The sequence below is a fragment of the Simochromis diagramma genome, unplaced genomic scaffold (assembly GCF_900408965.1).
Source record: "Simochromis diagramma unplaced genomic scaffold, fSimDia1.1 OVJJ01000753.1, whole genome shotgun sequence".
Classification (NCBI taxonomy): domain Eukaryota; kingdom Metazoa; phylum Chordata; class Actinopteri; order Cichliformes; family Cichlidae; genus Simochromis; species Simochromis diagramma.
The window spans coordinates 859,804-886,897 of NW_024387523.1; the positions used below are offsets into that span (position 1 = coordinate 859,804).

The 27,094-nt window shown below is 41.7% G+C and overlaps 1 protein-coding gene across 3 annotated transcripts in view; it reads left to right on the plus strand.

Moving 5' to 3' along the window:
- The window catches only part of LOC120726995 (POU domain, class 2, transcription factor 2), a 79,293-nt gene that overhangs the window by 38,448 nt on the left and 13,751 nt on the right, over window positions 1–27,094 (plus strand). For all 3 annotated transcript variants that reach the window (XM_040021101.1, XM_040021102.1, XM_040021100.1), the window contains 3 exons: window positions 25,910–25,972; window positions 26,149–26,177; window positions 26,722–26,778. In XM_040021101.1, the coding sequence (XP_039877035.1) occupies window positions 25,910–25,972; window positions 26,149–26,177; window positions 26,722–26,778 (149 nt within the window). The remainder of the gene's footprint in view (window positions 1–25,909; window positions 25,973–26,148; window positions 26,178–26,721; window positions 26,779–27,094) is intronic.

Below are 27,094 nucleotides of genomic sequence, written 5' to 3' on the forward strand. Positions count from 1 at the left end.
ATATCTTAGCGTCCTGCATTGAAAGGTTGCGTGTGTCTGATTGTTGGTTTGATTTCAGATTATAGTTTTCATTCCACATCTACCGTCTAGCTAGTCTGCTGGTGGTTTAAACCGTGGGAGGCACAGATGACTCCTGATGATTATTTGGAAAAATTACACTGCTGTCCAGTGAAATCCAAGTAACATGTAATTTTAGCATTTTTCTTTTTTTCTGCTTGCTTGAACTAAACGCTTGTTATTTAGGTACTTGGCGAGTTATCTGAACCATGAAAGTTGACACCTAGTATTACAATTTCAGAAAAACTCCACATATTTTTTTTTTTTCGTGTCTAAAAATTGAGCTTTTTGCAAAAACAGAGTTTTTGCCTGCCAACGATGATATGCAGTCAGCGCTGACAGCTTGCAACCTGTCATTGATGGCAATTGCCACTTTCTTCTTCTGTTCCTGAGTGGTGAAATCACTATGTTCCAACTTGTCAGTTTTCTCAATCCAGTACTCTGTTTTTACCTTTTATATTGATAAAAGTACACACCGCAGATGTATTATTTTCTTGAATATGTGTATAAAAAAAGAGAAAAAGACTCTTAGCTGAAACATGATTCAGTGATTCCTGGAGGATGTGTTTACTTTTGTGGCTTTTTCACTTCACTCACCATTAGCTAGCGTCAAATGTAGTGGTCACCAGTGGCCAACTCTCAGCCCTAATAACCATCTGAAAAACAGAAAAATCCAATAGAGCTCTGCTTCGGTCGTACTCGAAGGTAAGACGGCGTGAAACTGTCTCACTAACTGAATTTTTGATCTAGAAAGGGTGGAAGGTTTTTCTCATGTGTTTCCTCAAATTTATGATCGTATTCGGTATGTTAGAGGTTTTTAAACGAGGCTGTACTAAGATTCAAGAAAGATCCGGTCTTCAGATATTTCCAAATCCCATCACACACATCTGTCTTTCTCCCTCACACACACAGATTAGTTAACAAGCTTGGAAATGGCAACTGACCCAAACACGTATCGCTGCACCCTCCACACCTGCTTCTTCACTTTCTTCTCACCCCTTTGCTTCCCTCTGGAGAAGAGGGGGGGGGGGGTGAAGAAAACCAACGTTAAGAGAGAATGGCAGTGGGTGGGTTTGGTCAAGAGAGATGGGGAGCAGTGGTCAAAGAAGAAAGAAAATGAGAAGGAAAGGGGAGAGATGGACAGACAGATACATCAGAGAAAGGGGGAGAGAGAGAGAGATGGCCTGAAGAATAAAAGGAGAGGAGGTAAGGACGAGTACTAAGAGAGCAGGAGAGAGAGGGCGGGCGACAGACAGACAGTGAGGCATTAAAATTCATGGCCTTTTTTATTTTCCGTGCTGAAAATCAATACTGTCTACTATGGATGAGGTGAGATGTGGACAACAGCGGTTGCTGGCCAAAGCAAGTGAGAGGGAGGAGAGAGAGAAAGAGAGAGGGGGTGTCGTCAATATTAGCAGTGACACAGCCACTGAAGGCCAAGGTAGAGTTGGAGAGGGGAGAGAGGGACTGGGGGATGGGTGGTGTGTATATATATTTATATATGTGTGTGTGTGTGTGTGTGTGATGGACCGAAGGGGGGGTGAGGTTCATTAAGTCTGACCAGCAGAGCTTTTGGCCAGCGCAGCAGCAGCAGGCCTTTTGTCCGAGGGTTTGGACACACACACACATGCACGCACACAGATGGATGGACTGATGGATATTACCCCTCTTTCCCTTTGTAATTTACAACCCCCTCAGAAGCTCCATCATTTAGCCGATGGTGTGTTTGACTAATGTCTGGCAGATGTTCTAACGCTACTGGCCAACTATTGTCACTGGGCTGGGGTCAGTTCTCGTCTAATTCAGGAAATGGAGATTCTTGTGCGCTCAGAAACTATAAATCTTCCACCATGAAAAGGCTCATCCCTTCCAGGCTCTGCAGTTATTACATTAGTTTCATTTTACACTTTAACTGCATGCAGGGCCACCAACCCCGTACTCTGCATGTCAGCCTTCGCACACAGCTCGGCCAGACTTGAACTTGAGAAAATTGGCATGTAGCCCTCAAGTTAATTCCATAAATTATGTTTTTGTTGTGTTTTCTTGTAGCGTCAATTATTTTCGTGGACCAGCTGCACTTCAAACAGACCATGAATGCAGTAAAGATGATCCTCAAGGGCAGTGTAGTTCTTATGCAGTGCTAGCTGATGTGCTCTTATCAAGTCGATATTCATGCTGTAGATGGAAAATCAACAGAAACAACAAACATCCTCTTGTGTCAAATGGAAATCATAATGTAATGTTCTATGTCCTTTTGATAACACGGTGCATTTGCGATGCTACTGCTAAAAGGAAAATGTGATGTTGTTCAGCTGTGTTTCATGGTCACAATTATCGCCATTTTGTTTATGATGATAGCGATTTGGTGCTGTTTAAAAAAAAAAAAAACAACCAAACTTTTATCACAAATCTCAGTTGTACAGGAGGCGAGCACAAAGTTAGCATAAGTCAAGCTAATAATCTAATAATATATAATATTAATATGAGAGAGAGAGAGAGAATGTGAACGTGCGCACAAAAACCTTTGCATACATGCAAAAGACCTGTTGGACTGGGCAATGAGCATTGTTAGTCCTGACACAGCTTTATTTAGATGTCTGTATCTGTCTGTTAGCAGGATGCACAGTGCTGCAGTTTAACACCATATATTCAGATTCATGCCATGTAACTATCATGAGGTCTGAACTAGTGCGAGCACCATAGCAGCTTTTAGGGTAAAGTGGGTAGGATGCTCATATAGACCCAAAAACATCACATTCAGGTGACATCAGATTAATGGAAAGAAATGCAAGTCTGAAAGGGGCTTTTAATTGTGTTTTAATTGTGTTACCCATTTGGTTTTAAGCAGAAACCAGACCGTGTGTTTTTAGAGCCTTCTATCGCAAAATAACTGCCTGTCTTAGCTGAAAATATGCAATGAGGTTGACAAGAGTGATAAAAAAAAAAAAACTCTTCTGGGCAAAAATTGAGCTGCAGCTAAAGCTGGCTACGGTGTTCAACAACAATATTCAGCAGACAGTTCTGTTAGAAGTTCATCCAACCTAGTATCACAGCAAAACGTACAATAGACACGCCGGTCCACCAGGTCCATTTCTCACTTCAACTCTCCAAAGCATGAAATGGACACACGTGGAAAGTTGCTCTAATCTTTAGTAGCAGAAGAGAGAGAGAAAGTGAAAATAATCACGGGAAAGCATTTAAAAGGACTTTATTAACACATTTACATGTAGATACATTTTAGCCACCTAGCTTAATCGTTTCTATACTGAAATGTTCTTCAGATCTTTCTTGGTCACTAGTGACTTTTGGGTTTTAAATATATTATCTCCCCCTGCTGGTACTTGAACTTCTGCATGCAGATGTTTGACGCTTTTTCTCTGCAAAGTGTGAAATGGACACGGAGGACCGGTGCACCTATAACGCGCTTTGCTGTGATATCAGGTTGGTTTGTCAGTACACGTGACATACATTGTTTATCTCTTAATGTACTGTTATGTAAAAGAAATTAAAAGCCCATTATAGATTTTTTTTTTTTGTAACTTTTCAGGCTCGGTCTCGACTGATTTGGGTGCCATTTTCACTCCAGAAAATATTCTGTCAGCATCTAGTCAGTCTCAGAAAGGGTTCGGGGAAATTCTGACACCAGTGCTGATCCCGCAGTCGCTGAGCCTGTCAAGAATTTTTGGTTTTCTCAAGAATGAGTTTCTGGATTCTTGAAACAGAATGCATCATGTGAAAAAAGGGTGGAGTGTAGGGAGTAAAGTGGCACTTTGAGCTGAAGGGATTTTTAAGGAGCTGTGGTTTTCTTTTTGTCTACTGCCAGAGTAGATATTTTCATGCGACAAAAAGCTTTTTTTCTTATTTTGTGACAAACAATATAAGTTTCACCCGGGCGAAAACGGTAGAATTAAAGTTGGATCAATTCACGGGTGGGTTATAACTTAACTGATTGCGGTTCTTTCACAGAAATAGTGTTCACACGGTGATCACAATTGTACGGCCCGATTATGGGTTCTCAGTCGTGATATTTACACTTTATACACAAAAATCTTATTTCTTTTCAATAATCTGCTCGTGCAGGAATGAATGGTGTAGCTTTAGCCCCACAAATCTGAAGTTTGTTTTCAGTTTAGTGTGGATATAGTGTACATTTCTGCATGTGTAGCATCTTGCATGCCAAGATAAAACTCTTCATGCCTCCTATCAGGCGGAGTGACAGAAAAAGCGCTCGCCAAAGAGTGAATATTTTGACATGTAACAGATGCTGATCGACAGCCTGCACCATCACTGAACGAGCTTAAATATAACACCAGAATCAAAGCGGAGAACACACGTAGTCCTCCGCAGCTTTTGTGTGCGTCAATCTCTGATATCAGAGAAGTAAAATCCTGCTGTCAGTCTCCGGAGATGTTAAAATGCGATGTTTCACAATCATATCAAGTTAGTTTTGAACTTCCTGCAAGTTGTCGCCTGTCAAATGCCTCGTGGTACCAAACCATCCCACAGGCCGCTGTCTGATTCCCGCTACACACACGGACGGTGTTTCTGGAGACCCAGGGATAGTGGTTACTATGGGGATAAGAGGAGAAAGAGAGAGTTGGAGAGAGGGAGGTAGGCTGTGGTTTTGAGGTGTAAAGCATCATAAATAATGGAGGCTGCACCTCACATTGAAATGCAAAGGCTGGAGCTCGGGCCTGAGCAGAGGTAATGCTGGCTTTTTGAAATTTATTTTTCATAAGCGCGATCCCCCAGCCCCCCAATCATACACCCACTGCTTCATATAACCATGGCAACTCTGCAACCACCCCACCCCTTATAGAAAACATACTTTAACATACGTTTGCATCCCAAATTTCATCAAGTCTGCCTCTATAGAATGTATTTTATTGGATTCAGTCACTCATCAGTCGTACGTCAGAAGCAATATCAAAGTGAGGCTAGTTACTGAGGCATCCTGATAGTGATATATCAAAATATTTCATCTCTTTTTTTTTCCCTTGGTGGAATAAAAATGTGAAGCAGTAATAACATCTGCATATTATTTATGTGCTACGGGTATTAAAAAGCTCCGCTCCGTATTTAAAGCTCGAGTTCTTTGAATTGATTTGGTCTTCTGAGTTGAGACAAAGATTTCTGCACTTTTGATCGCTCCTCAAGTCTGTCTGTGTGAGGGAGACGGAAAGAGGAGAGTGAACAGGCTCCTTGTGCGTGCGTGTGTGTGTGCGCACGTGTCTTGAGCGTGCACGCTGCTTTGTGTTGCATTATGTCCACAGTAACATGCCAACGTCAGCTGAAGAAAAAGAAGGCAGACATTCAGCCAGAATGTGGATGAGACTCCTAACCATGTATGACTGACTGAGGCCATTCATATGTAGCCCTGTGTGTGCGTGCGTGCGTGTGTGTGCGTGTGCGTGTGTGTGTGTGTGTGTGTGTGTGTGTGTGTGAAGAGAGAATGTGAAACAAGGAGAAATATGTCCACCACAGTGGTTTTTCAGCAAACAACCACAGTTTGTTTTAATTCGTTATCAGTTATCGGTTCTAGTCATATCTTTCAAACATCACTGAGTGTTCGTGTGAATGCAGGGCTGTTGTGTTGTGTTGTGTTGCATTTTTTTCACATTTTAGGATTTTACCGCCATCCTTGAGTTCTTAGAGTTCAAAACATAAACATTTTACAGTGTGGAAAACCCAAAATGCATCACAACACAACACCCAATGCATTCTCACACCAAAGTCTCAATTACTGCTGTTCTGTTAGAATTAGAATTAGAATTCAACTTTATTGTCATTGCACATGCACAGGTACAGGGCAACGAAATGCAGTTTGCATCCATCCAGAAGTGCTTTAGTGATATAGATATATTACAATATATATTAGCAATAATATAGATATGCAAGTATATTACAGAAATGGGTCTATTATGGTATGTTATAATGTACACGGTATGAAGTATGTTGTGAATATTCTATAACTATAAGTATGTACAGGCTGTAGTGAGTACAAACTATGTACAGGCTATGAACAGGATATAAATATGAAAAACTATACAGAATATGAAATAAATAACTTTACAGAAATCCGAGATATACAGCTATACAGAAATGGGAACTATGCAAGTTGTAAACAGTTGTAGGGTTAAGAATTATCGTATGTACAGAATGATTATTTACAGAGCTATACAGTAGTGCAGTTAAGATAAGTGAGATATGTGGATAATTTCTACAGAGGCTATATAAAGTGCTGGTGTTGTCATTACACATCTACACAACGTGTGCATTGATGCACTGACTGCAGCAGTAGTGGTTATTTATTTAAACACCAACAAAGAAGACAGTTCATGATCCATTTAGGTGTTTGTTTCTCTGTATCACACTTAGATTTTAATCGCTGGTTATGGTTAGTAAACAGCTGCCATTATTCGGGAGCTATTTTTGGGTGTGGATTTTTGAATCCAGCACTTGTACTTGTGGACACAAGGATGTGCGTTCGTTTTCAGGTTTAGACACCAAAAACTACTTGCTTTGCTCTGAGTTTGGGTTGTTTTTAGAATATTATCCACTCTATTTGAATGTAGCATCAAAATATCCTTCATAAGTCTCTGTAAGTGGAGACTTATGAAGTGTCACCAGTCTCACTTTTGCTATAGGCTGGTTCCTCACGGCTCCGACACAGAAGGACACCTGTGTGAGACAGCACAGCTTAGACTAAACATCAGTATTTGAAGCCCTGGGAATCGCAATGAACCAGATGTCGTGGTGACCTCGTGGTTTAGCATGCTCGCCATGTCATCAGGTCTTTTCTCCCTCTCCTCACTCGCCTGTTTCTGTCACGTCTCTGCTGTACTGTATTTAATAAACAAAAAGCATTTAATAACTGAAAGTTTTCAGCGATTAGATATAATTGTTTTTAGGTCATTTCCAAAAGTCTTGGTTCAAGAGAAGAGAATCTAATGTATTAGTTCAACAGGAAAACGCTGTTCTCTCATGCTTTTGCACCTTTCAACAATCTTTCAACACCCTTCAGTGCCTGAAAGACTGGAGGCCTACCCTCAGCTACAAGAGCAACACTTTACTGTTTGTGTCAGCGAAGAAGAAAACCATATGCCAATTGTTCTCATCTGGTGTCCCATACCACCTGATGCTCTTATAAACGCTTAAATCTTAGTTTGAAAAAGAAATCTAATGTTTTGCATTATTAAAGAAATCATTGTTGTAAAGTTTTGCAAGCTGGGAGAAAGAAGGTGTTCAAGCCACATTCCCATTTTAGATTTTACATGCATAATAAAGGCGGACGTGGCGTGAATCACTGCAACACTTGCAGTGTCTTGCAGCATGATTCACCAGCAAACCCACAAAAACTATAATCTCCAAAGTGCAAAAGTTTAGTTCTTATTTTGTCGAGCTTGCAGGAGCATTTTATATGTTTTTTACATCCACCGGGTTGGCTGTTTTTAAACTCAGGCCGGCGTTGTTTTCCACCTGCCTCTGTCTTGTCTCTTAGCAGCATCTGTGTTAAGAAGCTTTCAGAAAGGTGTCGGGCTGTTCTGTATAATCAACATAGCAATCAGCGCCACTCTCCCCGACACACACACACACACACACACACACACACACACACGGAGCGCACTGATGCTAGCTGGCGTCAGGCCAGAGCATCAATAAAGCTAGTGTGAGTTTGAGAGCCATTTAAGGACCATTTCGCCCCAGACCTACAATCCTCCATACTGCTCACTACAGCACCTTGGTGACCATCAGGCTGACCCTGTGGAAGAAGAGATAGGAGAGAGAAGTGGAGAGTGGGAATGAATGGGCAGAGGCAGGACTGAAGAGAGGGGCAAATTGTGATGGAGAAATTGTGAATGAAAGTGGGAGTGAAAGAAGAGAGGCTGCAAAATTGCTGAGAGAGGGAATTAGGAAATAATGGAGGGAGAGTTAAGGAAAGTGATGGTGAGGGAGACTGAGAGACAAAGAGCAGCTCGGGTTTTAACCAATATAATAAAAAATAAATAAAAAATGCTCAAGAAATATTTTACACCTGGCTATAGTGTTAGATCAGCTTCTCAAACTTTTTGAGGATTCCTAATGCTTCTTCAACAAAGCTGCGTCTGTATAAATCACTTTAAGTAATTATATGTGAAAGCAAAGTGTTTCACAATAAAGCCAAAAAGCGCATAAAAAATTGGAAGTCCTGCTCAGTGAGAGAACATTTCAAAAGCAAAAAGGAAAGAAAGGAACAAGGGGTGAAGAGTGAAAACATCCTGAAACTTTTAAAACCAATAACATTAGACAATCATTTCACTAGTTTCTGCTGATCCAAAGATAACTTGCAATTCTTGTGTTGTTTGATGTAAATTTCCCCCTGATAGAGTTATTACATCTCAGTATTACAGTGCAGTTTTATCATTTATAGCAAAGTTTGTTTGGAGGACTATAGATCGTTAAATCCCGGGGGCTTTGCAGGCTGTACTTTGACAAGTACTATATTAGGACATTTTTCATTTTGCTAACCTTCTTGGATGCGAGTTGATTGCAGTTGTTTAGAGAGTGTTGGAAAAATACAGAAGTCAGGTCATCTTCAGTCATTTTCTTTTATCCAAGGAGGCCTGACCCTCTGCTGCGGATCTGCAGTTTCTGGGAGTCCTTGTAATGTTTCTATTTTTGCTTTTTGTCTTATTGTTTCTAGTTTAGCATTAAGATTTTGTCTTTAGCTTAGCTTTGACTTTAGGTTGCTGTTAACCATTAATGTAGTTGTGATTTACTTTTATGATGCACAGTTTCTTTTACCACATTTTAGCATTTCTGTTCTTAGTCCTTTCTTTGTTGTCTAAGTGAGACAGGTGTTTTAGGTGTCTTTGATCCAGATGTGGTTTCCTGGTAATGTAATATTCACAGACACACACACAAACACAGGGCTCTGAGGATCTTTAGTTTCACTGCTTTTGTTCCATCGTTTTCCTTCATCCTGGACGCTCACCTTCATCGGCATCCCTCCATCACAAGCCCTTCCCGCTCCTCCGGTTTCGCTGCCATCTTAAATCCGACCATCACAAGTACACTTGTACTTATTGATCTCCTTACGCTCACTTCCTCAAATAGATTACATGCCAAGTCATCAAATGCCCACCCGTCATTTTCATTAACACTTTTACTATCTCTCTGTTAGATCCATCGACCTCATCCCTCACCGTGAGATTTCTTGCCAGTCATCTGCTCTCTGCCCACCTCTCCCTCTCACTCCTCCCTCATCTTGCTTTAATTCATTTTCTCTTTTTATCTCCTCGTAATACTAATTTTTTCATCTGTCGCGTCTCTCCTGAATCCCTCACCGGTTCGACTGTCTCCAGCTATCCCTCTTTCCTTTGCCCTACATCCCTCTCTCCCTCCCTCCTTTCCTCCCTCACTATTGATCCAGCCATAGTTTTCTGTCTTCTCTGAGCTGGCTGGCTGGCTTTAATCAATATAGATAATTGTCTGCTTTCTCTTCATGCCAAACACGCTGTGTTTTTTCTCAATGAATCCAGGTCTTTCCCCTGCGCTACCCGCCTGCCCCTCCTTCCTTTCCTCCGCGCGGGAATCCCTCCGTTAATGACAGGAGATAACCTGCTTTCCTTACCGATTTTCTTTTTACCTCCCCCCTTCTATCCCTCCCCCCCCCCCCTCATTCCCTTGTTCATTGATTACCGTGAGATATCACCCCGTGTGCCCCGTCAACAGATGTAAACACACCGGGCCACGTGGCTCGCCTCTGTGTACAAACGCACGCTGCTGTGCAAATATTCAGATTTACAAATGCGCTCCAACTTAGACCAACACACGGCCACCGACGGCAACGAGAGACATCCTGAAATTATGCAGCCACAGCAGCCACAAGTGACCAATAATGTGCTTCTGAACCAATGAAGTGGCATTATTCCATTTACAAGTCATTAAGAAGATTAAAAAAAGATTTTTCCACAGCTCTTTGTCTGATATAAATTAGTGCTCATAACAGTTTCATGACAATAATATTGGAAATATACTTTTAAAGCATCAGAAGGATTAATTCCAGTCCAGCCAGCACAGTCAAAACCACATAAACATTAGGTGGTTTTCATAGATTATAGATCATAATTCCTCAAGCAACCAAGATAATGATGCAGTGCAGACGTTATCTTTTTTTAAGGGATATTTGTGTTAAGCATAATATACTTTTTTCTTCATTTATGACAGGTAATCTAAAATATTCTAATATATGCGTTTGTTTTTTAAATAATTTTTAAGCTAAAAGAAGTTGAGCCATTTTTATCGTCACTTTGGTCAATGATGTATCTGCAGCCGTGAATCTTTCTACTCTGAGTCTGTTGTTAGCCTTGGATCACTGCAACACACGACTTTCCATCATCATTCCCAGAATAATGGGCAACTTTCTGTAAAGAACTGTGAAAATTTATATGACAGCTAGATTGACAAGTTCAAACTAGGATGCATGTTTTTAATTAAAACTATCACAGCGGCGTGTGTAAATATATATGAGTGGAGCTGTAAATGACACCGCTTGGTCATTTGAAGGTGAAGTGAGCAGCTCTCATTTCAGGCGATCAGTCGGTTCGTGCAGATGTGTTTTCTTCTCACACGTCTCTGCTCTGATATGGGAATCTATTTCTATCTAACTCAGGATTCAGCAAAATATGTCCAATTATTGCACCAAAAAATGTGTTGATAATTAATGTGTTACGGTCATCAAGACTATTAAACTCAGAAATAAAATGACTCTTTAATATAACTTTAATAATGAAATAATTTCTAAGGTTCGTTTGTAGGATGTTTTAATTATGTAGTTGTAAAAACAGCTGGTGCAAACATGCATTAAATATTCTCGTACACCACTGAGGTGTCATGCATGCCAGAACTGTCCCCACCAAAGGGTCCAATTCAGCCCAGTTTCTGCTCCATAAAGTGGTAAAACTACAAAACTAGTTGCTTACTGGTTTTTGTTCCTGGTGTGAGACGGACTGTCAGCGTGCTACAAAAGAAACAGTTTGAATTCTAAAACTTCTTGTTTACCTACACGTCTCTGCATGTAACGGCTGTTCTTACAGATCCACTGTGACGTGGAAACGGCATGCTCTCTGAATATGGAAAAACTTGACATTGCTGAAATTCATGAATTTTCTACTTATTTTTCTGAAAGCGTCTGAGACCGTTAAGCATCCTTAAATGTGAAAATGTGACCGTTTTCAACAAGAACTTCTTTAAGCTTATCAGAGAAGTGAAACATTTAGAAGATGCATTTTATTTGTTTTTCCTCCAAACTGGACACAGTAACTAAAACTAGTTATTTTGACTATGTTGACATTGTTTTATGTCTGTAAGTATCTGCAGTTTGTTAAGTTAAACTGCTTGAATGGTTTGATTTTCATTAGGTAGTCTGATTACATTTTCCTAGGATCTTTTTTTAGTTGATTTGTGGAGATAAACTAATAAGGGTAAGACTTAAATGCTATCCTACTCTGAACAAATTGTGGAAAAATAAAAAGTATAAGAGCTCAAACAAGGGTTCATATGATCACTCTTTAGTGATTACATCTCTCTGTGTAGAAAGATTAACCTATAAAACCTGGAAAACACATCAGTCCTTTTTTTCCACTCAGCTGTTTGTGGTGAAACCAGACCTGTGCAAAAAAATGGAAAAAAAAGCAACCATCAGAAACGTACACAATACAGCCGCTCCCTAACAGCATGGAGCCCTGGCATCCACACAATTAGACACTATAGGGGGGTATGGCAAGGCCAAGCTATAATTACATAGCACTATGAAGCCGATGGTTGTGAGGGGACGGTGGAAGCAAAGGGTAGCGTGTTCTCTGTACTACACTGCATTGTGACATGAGCCGCCGCATTGAAAGCAGGCCTTGCAATAGTGTTTCATTAGTATGAATAGAGAGGTGAGAACTTTGAGCATGTGAATATAAATACTGTTGATGCGTGTGGCGGGAGGGGTGCTATGCAAGGTCACATGGTTAATAAAGCAAACAAACGTGTTTAAACACACACAGAGGTGCTTTAACAAAGAGGAAAAGTAGGACTGGATGCAAAAAGGAAATCTGCATCGTATGTTTAAGCCTCTGAAAAACAAAAGATAAAGGCCGAGGAACGACAAGCAGAAAGGAAAACTATTACACAGAACACAAACACGGCTGTGTCCCGTAACGAGGTTCATTCAATAACATAAACACGGATGATCGTCGGCATTAAGACGGGAAAATAAAAGAAATCGTCGAGCGCAGAGGAGAAGAGGAAGCGGCGTGCACTTTTCCTTATCTCGCGCTCACTCGCTGCCTGCTCTGTAACTTTGCTCACCACTGAGAGACCGACTCCAACCGCAGCTTTTTCGGCCATTTTGAGCTTGATGTGTACAGCACGTTTGTGCACGTGCGCGCCTGTGTGTGTGTGTGTGCGAGCGTGTGTGTGTGTGTGTTTGTCTATACGTGTACATGTGCGCTTTGTGTCTGTGTGTGGAAGTGTGCTGGTGCAGAGAGAATGGACCCTTATCCAATTTGTACTGGTCAGTAGTGTGAAATGGTGGTAGGTCAGTCAGCCAGGCAGCGTGTGTGTGTGAGAGTGTGTGTGTGTTTGTTTGTTTGTGTGTGTATATTTAGGAAAGAATGGTCTGAATTGCAAAAAACACTGGTGGAGGTCCAGCATGTGCCGGCGAGCTTTCATCTCTGAAACCAGGGTGCACACACACACACACACACAACACGCACATACAAATAAAGGAGATGATTATAGCACACATAATGAGAAAATACGTATTGTAAGGCATGTTGTTGTAGTGAAAAGTAAATGGCATCATGCTGGCATCCCTTTTGTGTGGTACAATCTCAGTGACACACACACACACACACACACACACACACATTCCACCCACGGCACAAAAAAATAAAAAGACTTTTCCATTAAATTGGTCGTTATTGTATAGTCGACCCCCTATGGATCTGATCCATATGACGACACAGACACACACGCATGCACCTATCCTCTCTATGGTTGTTTCAATTATCTCTGCTCTGGAAGCCTGTAATCGCGCGCGCGACAGTGCGTGTGCGCGGGTTTGCTACCTCGCTGATGTGATTATTTTCGGCATTTTTAAAAAAAAATTCCGTCTCTACTTTCAGGCGTTGCAGCAATTATCAAAGCTGATTTAAGGAATTTTAATTTGAAATAATTCCCTTTTTCGCTTTAATAAAATATTTTTGCCTATAAAATAGTGAAACTGATGTGTTAGGCAGGGAAATAAAAAGTTTTTCACCTGAAAGAAGCAACCTTGGTATACGGTGAGCTGTTATTGTCTTTTTGTTGTCGCCGTTGCTGTTTTCTAAAGAGTTAATTAAAGTCTGAATGAAATGTAAAAAGAAAAAGAAATCGCCTCATTTATGACATATCCTCAGAAAAATAAAACAAAGTGAAGAAGAGCGTTTCCAAACCTGCGTTAACGCCAAAGAAGATCCCTCGTGATCTGGTCAAACAGCAGGGCAGCAGGTGATTTGCAGCGCCTGAAAAAGGTTACAGAGTGCACATACAAACTCGTATAGCGCGCATAAAGCATACACTCACACACACTTGATGACTCACAGTGGCTTAGCAGGACTGCGGTCATTGTCTACATCTGTAATTGTGTGTGTTTTTGTACATATATATATGTATATGTGTGTGTGTGTGTGTGTGTCAATGTGTCATTTGGTGAGTGAACATAAGTGGGTCTGGGGCGGTCTGTTGATGGAAGGAGTGTAAAAATAGAGAGATAACAGCCACTCTGCAGAGAAAGAGTTGAAGGAGGAGGGGGGGTCAGAACACGGTGGCCTTGAGCACCCATTTTTCCCCTCCAGCCGTCCATCCGACCACCTCTCTCTCTTCCTCCCTCTCTCCATGGCTGGCACGCCGATTCGTTCAGCCCACCTCAACAAAATGGAATTTGTTAAGTGGAAGGAGGCGACTGTGGCCAGGAGGTTACAGATCTGGGCGATTGACCGTCCCCAATCCCAAACCCCAAATCTGTGGAAAAGCCTCGAAGGAACACATTTGATTTGTTGATCATTGATCTCTCTCTTTCTTTTCTTTTTTTTTATCGCTGCTGCTGCTGATGATGTTTTTACACTGTCACTACAGATCTTCATCCTTTCTTCATTATAAACTATAAAAACAACATCTGCTGGAGAAGATTTTAAAAAAAAAATCCTAATACTTTAAAAAGAAGTTAGTTTTTGTACACTTGTGTTAACTAATCTTGTGGGTTTTAGCCTCTTCCTTGACCTGCTGTTGATTAAATTCCACTTCATGCTTTCTGGACAAAAGTCGGCGCCAAATTTTTTTGTTAAAGTAAATTATTCATGACAGATAACAATTTTCTGCATATAGAAAACTTTCATTGTGTTGTGCCAAAGTTGAGAATTCTCTGTTGTACTTTCTGCTCATCACTTACAGAAAAAAGATGAAAGTCAGGATTAAAAAAATTCATCATTTTTCAGGCCGATCTATCGGTTTTTGTGTCCCTTGATGCTTAAGGTGTTGACGTTGACCGTGAACTGCAGCATTTCTGGTGTGAGTCAGGTCGGTGACCTTTGTTTCCTGTTTTCCTCACTGATTTCCTGTCATCTCTCTTTAATATCATGATCCATTAAAGCCTTTAAATATCCGGAAAAATAATCACGCTGCGATCGCTCTGTTTCTGTTTGGGATTATATTTCATTTAATGCTTAAATGATTTTAAAAAAGGAAAGTAAACTAGATATTTTCAGTATTTTAGGAGCTGTAACTCTGTGTAGGCTCCTTTCGATTTAACGCCCAGCTGCTCCAGCATCCAAATGTAAACTGCGGCTGCAGCTGCTTGTGATGAATCTGTATAACTGTGACTAAAAAAGGGAGTCATCTGCCCCCTTGTCTGTCCAACAGCCCTGTGCCCCTGGAAACACTGGGAAGGTGGGCGCACAGTAAGAGGGCACGGGGGGGCAAATCATACCACTCGACTTCCCCTCCTCCTTCGCCCCCTTCCATCCCGTACCTCCATCCCCAGGGGTGATTTCAGAACCTGCATCCCCATCCCATCTTATCCTTAAATTCGGAATCTGCCCGGAGCATCCTGATCCCTGCCTGCTGGAACTGAGGATGGTCACGCTCCCAGATTAGGGATTTCTGATGCAACTCCGGTCAGGACAGCAGCTCAGCCCTGCAGCTTGGGATTGTGTTTGGGCAAAGTGTGTGTGTGTGTTTGTGTGTGTGCCTCTTCATGTGAGGTGCTGCTACATGTGAGCGTATTCGTGTGAGTGTTGCTGCTCCAGGCGAATGCGTTTCACCTCTGCTTGTGGAAAGTCTTCGTGTTTTCATTCACTCTCATTTACACTCCGTTCTCGGCGCGAGGCTTTCCGTGTTGTTTGGGTGCGTTGATGTTGCATGCAAGTAAATAAAAGCCACCGCGCTTCGTCTCTTGACCTCTCAAAACAAGAAAAGGAGAACGCATTTTTAAAAGTGAAGGGGTGGGGGGGAGAAAGAAGAGGGAAGGGTGTGTTTGGCTGGTGTGAGGTGAGGAGGGGGGCTGAAGGCAGGAATCGGCGGCCTCTGCTAAGGGGCCTCCAGCGTGCGCGGGTCTGGCTACCCCCTCTGCGGGGCCCCGATCGATACAAACTCAGAGCAATAAAGCTTTCCCCCTGTCATCTCCACAGAATACAAAGCAGAGCGGGGAAGGGAAGGGTGGGGAGCAAGGGATGGGGTGCTGGGGAGGGAGAGGAGCTGTTCCGCTAGCCACACCAATTTCCTAACCCCCCTTTTCACCTCTTTCTTCTTCTTTTCTCTCCCCAATTTTCAACCCTAACCATAAACCACCTCACCCTCCACCTTCCCATACCTTCTTCTCCTGCCACTACTACTTCTTCTTCTTCTTGTTCCTCTCCGTCCACAGCCGATTCGACTGACGCACTGCCTGTATTTTATAATTAATGCTGTTTGAATAAATACGCTTAATAATTCATCGTTGTTATTTAAGGAGCGATTGATGGATTGACTGAGAGAAAGTGTAAGAGAGAAACAGAGCAAAGATCATATCTGGGGAAAAGGACAGAGAGGAAACGACTGCAGCACCGTGCGATGAGCGAGAGAGAGAGAGAGGGGTTTAAATAGAGGGGGGAAGGTGCTGTTAACTGAGAATGGGGATGGGGTGATGGTCATAGACGAAGGGGGAAGGGAGTAGAGGTATTACACTGAGCGAGAGATGGATGTGTCGATGGAGAGAAGCTCAGTGGCGAGGAAGGTGGGGGGGAAATAAGGAGAAGATGGAGGTAGGGGGGATATTTAACAGGACAGGAAAGGAGAGGACAGGAAGGGGTAAAGAGGTCAAATAAGCGCTCTGTTTAATTGGGAGCCAATTTAAGTCGGGTCCAATCGATAAACCTGTAAACCTCGCCGTCTATCGGCTCGCGGCACGCACTATAGATCACCGGGCATGCACGGCTGGAGGAGAGGATGGCGGCCTGGTTTCGGCGCACCTCGTTCAGTCACTCCTTCATCTGTTTGCACTTGTAGAGCCAGCAGACCTTTCCCTGTTTGTAAAGAAAGCAATAAGATGAGAGGTGGAATCACAATTAAAGGTGCGCGCAGTTCATCACAGTGACAAAAACAAAACGAGGGTTTTAGTGGATTTACAGGCTTTTTTTTTTCTGCGCTGGGATTTTCACCCCGAATCCAAATACTCCGAACATAAATATCCCCGCGGTCACATGACAACCTCATAACTCCAAATTGAAGGATAATATGATCTTCTATGGGTGGAGAAAATTCTGCCATCCTTGGACTTATGAGATCCTTTCAGCCCCCATCGGATAAATGTGGTGGTCAAGCCGAAAACGAGACGGCAGGATTTTGGCTCTGATTCAGTGCTGAAATAGCTGTAGCACAAATAAGAATGAAAACCAGTTGATCCCGAGTCTTTGTGTCTGTATTTTAGACATATATCTGCTCCTGTTGCAGTATATTTGTTTTCTTGTAGCAGAGCTAAATTTCTAAGCATTTTAATCAACATCAAATCCAACAAATTTTGCGGGGAAGCAAAAACACATTCTCTGCATTTTAAGGAGGAATAAATACAAATATGATTTTATTCCTGACTCTTTTCTTGTGACAAGTTTATATACAAAGATGGAGACGATGCGGTCCAGGTCAGTTCGGACGTGAAACCTGCACATTTCGCCTCCACGGCCTTTATTCGTCCTTTTTTTTTTTTTTTTCTTTCTTGCACAGTCTCATTTTTTGGTCATCTTTCTGTCCACTATGTCGGTTCATTTTGTCATCGACTGTGTTGCACACAATCTGCCCCCTCCCTCCTCATCCAATCATTCTCACACGCGTGCACACACACACACACACACACCATCAAGGCAAGGCTGTGTATCTTTGTTAGCCCAATTGTCACTATCTTTCCCCTCCTGCTATTTCCTGTGAAGATGCTCTGTCACACTGCAGCTCACTCTGTTCCACACATCTGTTTTATTAATTTTTTTTCTGTATTTGTGCCGCACTCGCCTGTAATTTCTTTCTCTTTCATTGCCATTATCGCCCATGTTTGAAATTTTTTGTGTTGCTTCTTCCTCCGTTGTTGTTTCCCTTTTAATATCTACACTTAGTTATTTCTTAGCATCTCTGTCCCAGCATCCCTTCACTCACCCATTCACATGCGCCTGCTCTTTCTAGCCACAATTCCCTCATTTTCTCTAAATTTCTCTTCAGCAGACCTCATTATTTTTTCCACTTTCAGCCATTATACCCACATCCCTACATTTTTGCTACCTGTTCATCGTGGATTTTTTTTGTCATTCATTTGTTTTTACTCTCGCTTCTCGCGCGTCTTCCCTTCTGTCCCATCGCCATCGCCATCTCTCTGTTCTCACCATCACCACCCTGCAATTTTTTGTCCCTTTACTCCCGTTGTTTTCTCGCTTTGAAACCATCTCTGTCATGTCTCTCAGCCTCCCCTATTATCCACCAAAATTCCCCAAAATGTTCACCCTCTGCTTGTTGTCTTCATCCTTCTAGCTCATTTGTTTCCACCCCCTCCAACATCCCCCTGTTCCTCCCTCATCCTCTCACCTCCATCTTTTACCCCAATGCAGGGATTCTGGAAAAGGAAGTAACACCCAGTGGCCATTTCCTCTATCACCTTGTCCTCCCTCCCTTTATTTCTCTGTTTCCATCCCTGCGTTGTGCTCCTTGGGGAGGGCAGTAATAATGGTGGAGAGAAGGAGAGAGGGAGGGCGGTGCGATTATTGTCTTGTCGGGAGTCAGAGGAATCGATCGGCACAGAAATATGTGGTGCGAGAAAGAGGTACTGTATCGGATATAATAAACACTCTGGAGACATATTCGGAAAGCGCTCGGCCTCGTGCTCGCGCTCACATACATGCATACAGCTGCACACACACCCGTGTAATCGCTCTGACTCGTGCGCGCACACATGCAAGGTGCACAGAACATCATACGAATGCAGTACTTTCCAGTTGTGCGTAAACTCAAACATGAATCACTAACAAACCTTTGTCTACACAAAACATTACTCGTTTATTCTCAGGGAGCACTGAGAAAGCAGCATCGTCACTAAATATACCTAAGGATGAATATTATCTTACAGATGAGCCTCACTAAACCTATTTTTTTTAAGAGAAGTCGTTGATATCACTAAAAAAAATACTCAAAGTAGCTCATCTTTTGTGTTTAAATGAAATTGGAACAATAAAACGTGTTTTTAAAGCCCCCAAAAAGCCAAAAATATCCTGATTTATCTTAATCTGTTAGGATTTCCAACCAAAAACCTCAGTGATTACACAGTCTTTGCACATTAGTTGTTTGGTTCTGGTTTAACCCTCTTCCTGCCTGACTGTGATAAAATGTGAACCTCACCTGGAATAAAAAAAAAAAAGCACAAATAATCCTTTAATACGTACTGTTAAAGAGTAAACAGCAGTGGAGACATTAGCATGCACCACTTTGTTTGCCTTACACAAAGTCTCAGCTACAGGCAGGGAAACATGTTTATTCTTAATGATTAACACTCTCACAGGTACACACAAAACATGTGAGCTATGCACACACACGCTGCACACACATACACACATGCACGCACTGTGATCTTTCATTGCTGTTGCCTGGCAACGGGTCTATGTGTCCTGTGCTAGCAGAGCGCTGTCCAGTGGTGCCATGACCGCTGCAGCTGACCACTACTGAAGGAGAAGGGGAGGCAGGGAGGGCGGGTTACAGAGATCACGCAACAACAACAAAAAAAAGTGAGGCCGAGAATACAACACTGGGGCAAATAAGAGTTTTAATGATGCTAACATTGCACCGAGACAGAAATAATCTGTGTTTGCTGGACAGTGTTAATGTGAAAACCACTAATAATTTGTCAAAGTAGCACCTCACTGGCAAGGTAAAAAAGGAGAAGAGGCTAATACTAGGAAGCTAAGACTCTTAGCAGTACCATCCTGAAAACTAAATAAGACCTAAAATACTGAGAGATGTGCAGAAGTAGTGAAATAACAGAGAAACGTGAAGATTTTCAGTTTAATTCACTCTTCAGGTTTAGTATAAAATAGCCCGGATACTCATCAGTACTTGTAGCGGTGTAGAATCAAGTTTTAACAATTTTTAGGGGCGTGTGTGAAAATTTGATAGAGGCTTTTTATAAAATAAGATTAATCTGTAACTTTTAAAAATTCCTGAAATAACTTAAATTGTGTTTTTGCGATATTTCTCTAATCGTGAATGAAGTCAGAGTGAAAATGCTTAAAACTTTTTAATTCAGACAGAAGCACATAGAAGTCTGTGAGATAATAACTCCACGACCTCACTTGATTTTTTTGTCTTTTTGTGGCTTCAGTCTCTAGTTTCAAGTTGAGGCTACAAAACAGGACTGATGTCATGGTGGCTCCTTCCATCTTTATATATATATGTAGTCTACGGGGTGAAGGAGGGGGTCTGGTCTGGGTGAGTGGGCTTTTGCAAACAAGATTTCCAAGATCTAACTCACCTTCAACCACAAAAATAGCTTTCACATAATCCACCAGCACGTTGAATTGTTTTGAGGAAGCTCAATAAATATTCGAGACTTTAAAGGACAGCATAGGATTGAAGGTGGCGTAAGTGGGGGGTTATATTCTTAGGGAGAGGTGGGGAATGTGAGGGCAGAGACGGGATGTTAGAGATTAAATTTGACAGAGAGAGGCAGGAGGGAATGAAGGAATTAGGGTAAGGCAAACGAGTCGAAGGGTTCGGACGGAGGGGGGAAGGTTACACGAGGAAGTTCAAGTGAGATGTTGCAGCTGAGGGAGAAAAGGAAGAGGGGAAATGAAAAGAGATCAGAATAAATCAAGGATGGACTCATTGGAGGACAAAGTAAGGTGAGGGACAAAGTGCAGGAGCAGGGATGCAAATAGGAGGCTGGAACACAGTTTGTGTTTGAGTGTCGGGGTAGCAGTAAAAGCAGCAGGCATTGCTGTGTCTTTGCACTCAAATATGATCACCGGTTATCTAAAAACAAGCATTTTCTAGTGAAATGTGAGTGAGAAATCACTGTAGAGCAACATAATGTGTTTGTTTGCTGTAGGACTGGCTGAAAAATGCCCTTATTGATATTTTAAGAGTAAGTATGTTGTGAATTTAGTTTTATTTTAGCTTCACATTAAACCTGAATTCTTGTGTTTTATTCTCAGAAGAACTTGAAGAGTGTGAATCAATTATTCCAAGTTAAAACTAATGAGAAATTTGGATTTTTGTGATATTTTCCTGACTGGAAAACATATCAGGAGCCTGATCAACCACACAAAATAAATGTAAACCATAAAAGAAGTAAAATATCCTCTGTGCAGTTATTTGACCGTCTCATTTCTTTGCTTCAGTATTCAGTTCCCTAACTTTGCTGTTACAATCCACAGCATCTCTGCAGCAGCTTCACAGCTAATATAAAGCAAAATGCATTCTCATAAAATGCAAACATCTGTGTGCTCATCCTCTGAGCTCCATTCTTTGGGTTGTGTTTGTCTTCAGCTGCGTGATAGTCATTAAAATGAGACATAAAGCTGTGTGTTTGCGAGAAATGTAGTCATGTATAGGCAGCACAGTAGACCGTGCTGTGATGGCAGATGTTCCTACTTTGAGTTAAAGACGGTGTATTTTTAAGAAGGATCAAAAGAAAAGAAGTAAAACTTTTAAAGGAGACCTGAATTTGTACTTTTATGGTTTTGACAACAAACATGACCATTATTATGAAAGGTGGATGAACAAAAGCAGAAGAGTGGAAGCTAATCAGTGTAATCAAGAAATATATGTTAGTTACTCCTCTAGACTTTCCATCTACAACCATTTGCTTCTCTTGAATGTGTCAGATATACTTTATTTGGACTTACGGCAATGCCAAGAAACCTTTCAGTTTAAGAAACAGAGCTCTAAATTTTTTATTTTTCTTATTATTTTAAACAACTTTTTTGAAGCGCTCCTGCGTCTTTATAATTTAAAAGTTGCTCGTACACGCTACCTGTGTTAAGGTTTTGTTGCAGATAATAGAAAAGTAAAGTTTAAAGAGAAAAACTTAAAAGCGTGTGCGCGTGTTTGGCTGCGTGCTGCGTTCATGCTTCTGCCTCATCGGCTTCATTTGTCACGATGTAGCTGACATTACATTTTTCATCATTACAGCAGTTGCAGATTTGCTCGTTGGTGCTGCGGGTGTGTTTGTTTGGCGCTGAATGTGACGGGGGACAGGTGGAAAAGGCAGGCGCCAGGCAGCTTGTTTGTGTTTGACTGCGAGGCGGGAGGTGGCCGAGACCATGTGCCTGACCTTTGACATCCACACGCCAAACGGCAGCGGCATATACATACACACACATGAACCCACGCGCCGTCTGTCACAGGCCCCTGACAGGCGTGACCGAGGCGGGGTGGGTGGGCAAAAAGAAGGTGGAGGGAGGCAGAGGGAGAGGAGGCTGAGTGTAGGACCCCTCCAGCCATCCTGCACCCTCTCTTCCCCTTTCTCTCTCTCGGTCCTTCTTTTCTAATTCCCTGACAGTGACCCTGTGCCCCCCCCCCTCCTTTCCCGCTCACACACACACACACAGGGGCAGGCTGTCCATGTCAGCCCCACAAGACAGATACATCATCTGCCCAGTGGCCCCTCTTCCTCCCCCCTTCTGTTATTAGCACTGATAGGATGAGTAAGGAGGGATTGGGATGGGAGGGGGTCTACCTTACATCCATGCAACTGCTGTTAAACTGCCTCAGGGTGGAGGAGTGTGCTGGGGTGGTGGTCACTATAACTTGGAATGAAATTTTATTCCTAAATCCGCTAATATTGCCATTGTTACAGGAAAAACACTCAAAACCAGAGCTGGGTGGGGGGTGGGGTAGGGTGGGGTATACATGTGCGGATTGCAGATGTAGAGACGTGTTCGTTTGTTTAATGCAGTTTGGTTTAAAACATGCTCTCTGATGTGCACTGGACATCTGTGACATTTGGGGTTCAGGCTGTTTGATTTGTTGGCATACACGAGGACGAATAAGGATGGATGGTTGGTTGGGGGATGGGGGGGTTAAAAGTCTCCATGACCAAAGGGGTTAGGGCCAGTTGAGGCGTTATGAGGAGGGGGCTGATAAAATGATTTTATGGGATCCCTTTCTTCATATCCTGAGAGGATGAAGGAGCCCGGAGTGGTAACGTGCGTGTTTGAAGTGGAGTGTATTAATTTAACTCCGTGTTTGAATTAAATGGGGGCGGCGTTTTAGTGAATTGTATTTTGACACAGAGCTTTTCTGAAGGTTCGGCTGTCTTTGTCGTCGTGGCGATAGTAACAACATCACATATGGGTGTGATTAGAGAAAGCGGTGGTATTAGTAATGTTACACTTTTTAAACTGTCCAAGGTTAAATGTTGCATCAAAAAGAATTTCTCAGATATGAAATATATGAAAACAGTAAGTTTGATTAACAGTGTTGAGCTGAGCTTATTTAATCAAACGGATAAATTAAAAGGATTTTTTTTAACACCATTTTTAAAGTGCCAACCTTACAAAGAAGACATTTTTCTGAGTTTGTTACTGGAGGTGACATTTCTAACTAAAAACCAACTGATTCAGTTAATTGAAGATGAAATATTTCTTCATGTTTGGGGATAAATAAATTCAAGTGCACTTTTAGTTTCCTGAATGGTCCGGCTGCTCACTGACAGCAGGTCTTTGCCCCTTTAAAACACGTCTTTCTACCTCTCAGTTATTATCTACAAATGAATACAAGAGTCACTTTTTATACGCCTCATTAGTGTGTGTGCTGTGCTTGGTACACTAACACACACATCTACCGGCTCCCGCAGAGGATGTCTTAGAGAGTGCTGCCCCCAACTGGGCCCTTTATGCAACTGCAGGATCTCTCCTGACTAAACACTTCCAAAGGGGTGTTTACTTGTTTTCTTAATAATGGTGGGATGATCATAATAACATAAAAATTTTGAAGACTTGTTGTTGCATCATTTCTAAAATGTAATTCAGGCAAAAAGTGACGTTCAGGTTGAATTTGATTCTAATCTACAATTTCACAAAGATCTTAAGAAATAAATATAACCCAAGAACTGTTAAACAGATATCTGTTATTAGAGTTTTTCTTTTTCTCTTTCACTCATCCTTATATTTAATCTTCTCTTTTTCAGCATTTTCTCAGCATAACCCCTGCTTCCTCCTTTTTTTCCCTTGCCCTCCACCATCTTTTAGCACACTTGAAATTGTTCGTGACCCTTCAGTATAATTCCCAAAAGGCCTTCCTTTGTTTTTTAAAGTGTTCAATCATGTCCTCTCCCACACTCTCAGAGAATAATGTGGACCTTTAGGGTAAAAAGTGCTCGTCATTGGGCCGATACCCTCAAAGGTGCTGCTATTGTACCCTTGACAGGGAGGCTTGCGCTGTGTTTTGTGGCTTAGGACCAGTTTACATTACTCTAATGTAATGATGCAAAAATTGACCTTTTTGAGAAAAAAATAATTTTCATTCAGCCTAGATATAATGTAAAATCTTAGATTTTGACCATTAAATCAATATTTGGCCTTTTCTTTTTAACTGAACATGGTCTCCTGATATTACATTTAGATATTACAACCTCATAAAGATCCACATATTTATCTGGAGCTCATGTAATTATCCCTGTGGGGAGGGAGGGGGGTTACTTCTGAAGACTGAACCTGTAGGGACAGGAGGGAAGTTGTGTATTTAGGATATGTCTATTACACAGAGGGGAAACAATATGGTTGCGGATGTCAGCTGTGTTTTTATGTGGTGTACTTTGATTATTTTCCCTGCTGTGCTTCCTGTCAGTTGCATGAACTTTGTGCTGAAGACAAAGCAGATTTAGTGCATTGATTCACTTTAACCTCAGAGTTGGAGCTCCTTCTTACTGCCATTATCAGCATACATCCTTTCCAGTTAAACCGATGCCATAGATGAGACGGTTATTATGAAAGTCCTGAGCACAAGAGGGAATATTAATTTAAAAAGTGAAAGACAGAAGTTAAGTGCAGGGGGTGAAAGCGTGTTTTTTTTTCAAGAAGGCACCGAGTGATGCTGAGTAATGTCTGGTGCTCGGGTAAGCACTTCGGGTGGCGTTGTTCTTCCTGGACCAATTACTACTGCAGTCCCAGAAGTGGCCACAAACTGAAGGAACAGCAGAGGTAGTTAGGATGATACCTGCCACGAAACGTCCCGCTTCCACCTCCCGGGTCAATAAAGTTTACATTTAAAGAGCTAAATTAGAGCATAAACAACTTTATGCTGGTGGGGCATAAAGTTGTTTTGCTTAGCAGAGATTTTGTCTTGCCTGTGTCCAGGATACAAAACAAGATGAAATGAAAGTCTCATTATTTCTGTGATTAAACGCTTTTTTTCTTCAAACATACAACAACTTATTCTCACGCATATTTGTTGGTGCTGAGGCACCATGGTTTGCACGCTATTCTTTCAAATTCAAAAGCTTCATGGCAGCATTTCATTTAGTTGAACTTTCACAGTTACTCTGACCTGCATAATAGCAAAAAGCACAAAAGTTCAGCCACTCCAACACAGAGGAGGCGGCTGACCTCCTGTGCAGGAAGCACCGAGCGTTCGTATCCTTTTGCTGTAAATTGGCCAGCTGGAAGAAGACTTTTGAGATCGGATGGACGTGTAATACAAGTTTTGTGTGCTTAAAGTTTTCATAATGTAATAAAAAACTGTAAAAGTGCAGGTTTTACTTTATTATTTCTTTTCACACTAAATGTGACTAAAAGGTTGAAATTCCAGGATATAAAAATAGATGTTACAACACGTTTTAGGCTGTGAGCTGTGGGTTATTGGCCTGAACTCATGAGTTCCTTCCTTGGAAATGTGTTTTGTAATTAAATGTAATATCAAATTAATGATGCAACATAGTGCTCCACGGGTCTGACACAGAAAAGCATAGCGAGCAAGCAGTAATAATTTACGTTGTGAAAACATTAAAGAAATGCAACAAAACTAAAAAGAAGATAAAATAGTGGCATTAAAACTATTCTCATTTAAAACAAAGCAAAAAAATTAATAAGCTAAATTAAAAAGCAGCATAAGAAAATACAGGCAACGTCAGATGGAAACATATTAGCCAAATTCCAGTCTACATGAGCTCAGCTACATTAGAAACTTCCAGATGTGTGCATGTGTCATGTCTCCCATTCCCCTGCATGCTGGGACCGTGTTATCCCCACATTGATCGTCAGCTGTGGAGGCAACATACCAGTTGAAGTGTTTTTCATGCACCTGTCTGATGGATATCTGTGTGTGTTTCCTGCAGATATCAGGATGTCCAAAGCAGGGGAGGAAAAGCCTGGAGCTGACTATCCAGGGGACAGTTCAGGTACAGCACACATACTCGTGTTCAGTCACGGCGTGGACGCTTCAGTTATCTAATCTCTTTAAACAGGCTTGAACAGGAAAGCAGCAGGCTAAAATTTTCCAGTAAATGTGCAACACACAAACACACGAGCACACATTCTTGCTAATCGGTCATTTAAATCTCGCTCTTTGTTTCAGACTCTGACAGAAACAGCCCCGATGAGCAGGTGGGTATTTTTACTTTTCTCATTAAAGATACTGAGCACGTACTCGCTGATGATGCACTTGCACTGTGCTCAACTTTTTGGGGACGTGGACTACAACAATCCTGACGCAGATGTAACTGGTTTAGGCCTCATTCCATCTTTTTGTCTCCATATTGCTGCACCATGAGAGGCAAACTGTGTTACGATCAAATCCAAAGAAACATTTTTTATTAGCATAAATCCACTTTTTTTTAGATGGAGTACAATTTTATGATATATGTCAAACTGTTCTGAGGACCCCTTCTTCACAATGGGTTACTTAACCCTGGGTGGGGGGTGTCCCTGGACGCCAAAATTATAACTTCTCTTAAAATTCTGACCAGTCTCAGAGTTTTCTTTTCTGTCAGTCTTATTAACTTGTAATAAATGGTTTAATCTGCCTCACCCATGAAAGTGGTTCGCTGGAAATCTGTTGACAGAGATTACAGGATGTCATTTCTTCTGAATGTGTCATCACACTTCGGTTCTTTGATGTGCGATGCATATTTTCATTGTTTTGCTGCAGGCTCAGACAATGAAAACAAGCCCCTTCAGCCTCTCTCCTACACCAGTTGGCAACAAGGTGAGCCTGATCAGGCATGCTGTGTGTGCGTGCGTGTGTGTGTGTGCGTGTGCATGTGTGGTCATTAAGTCACCATTTAAAACTCTTCTATACTGAAAATATTTCCTTATAACAAATAAATAGTTATAAATGTTGTAAAGTTTATTTTCAGTGCTTGTTTCTGTGTATTGAAAGTAACACAGTCTTAACAGGAGCTTTGTGCATCTCTGGGATTATGTAATTTTGTATAAACACATATGTTTACACGTGCATTTACACCACAATGACACACACCCACAAAAAAAATCTAATATGCAAATCACGCTGCCGTTTCCAC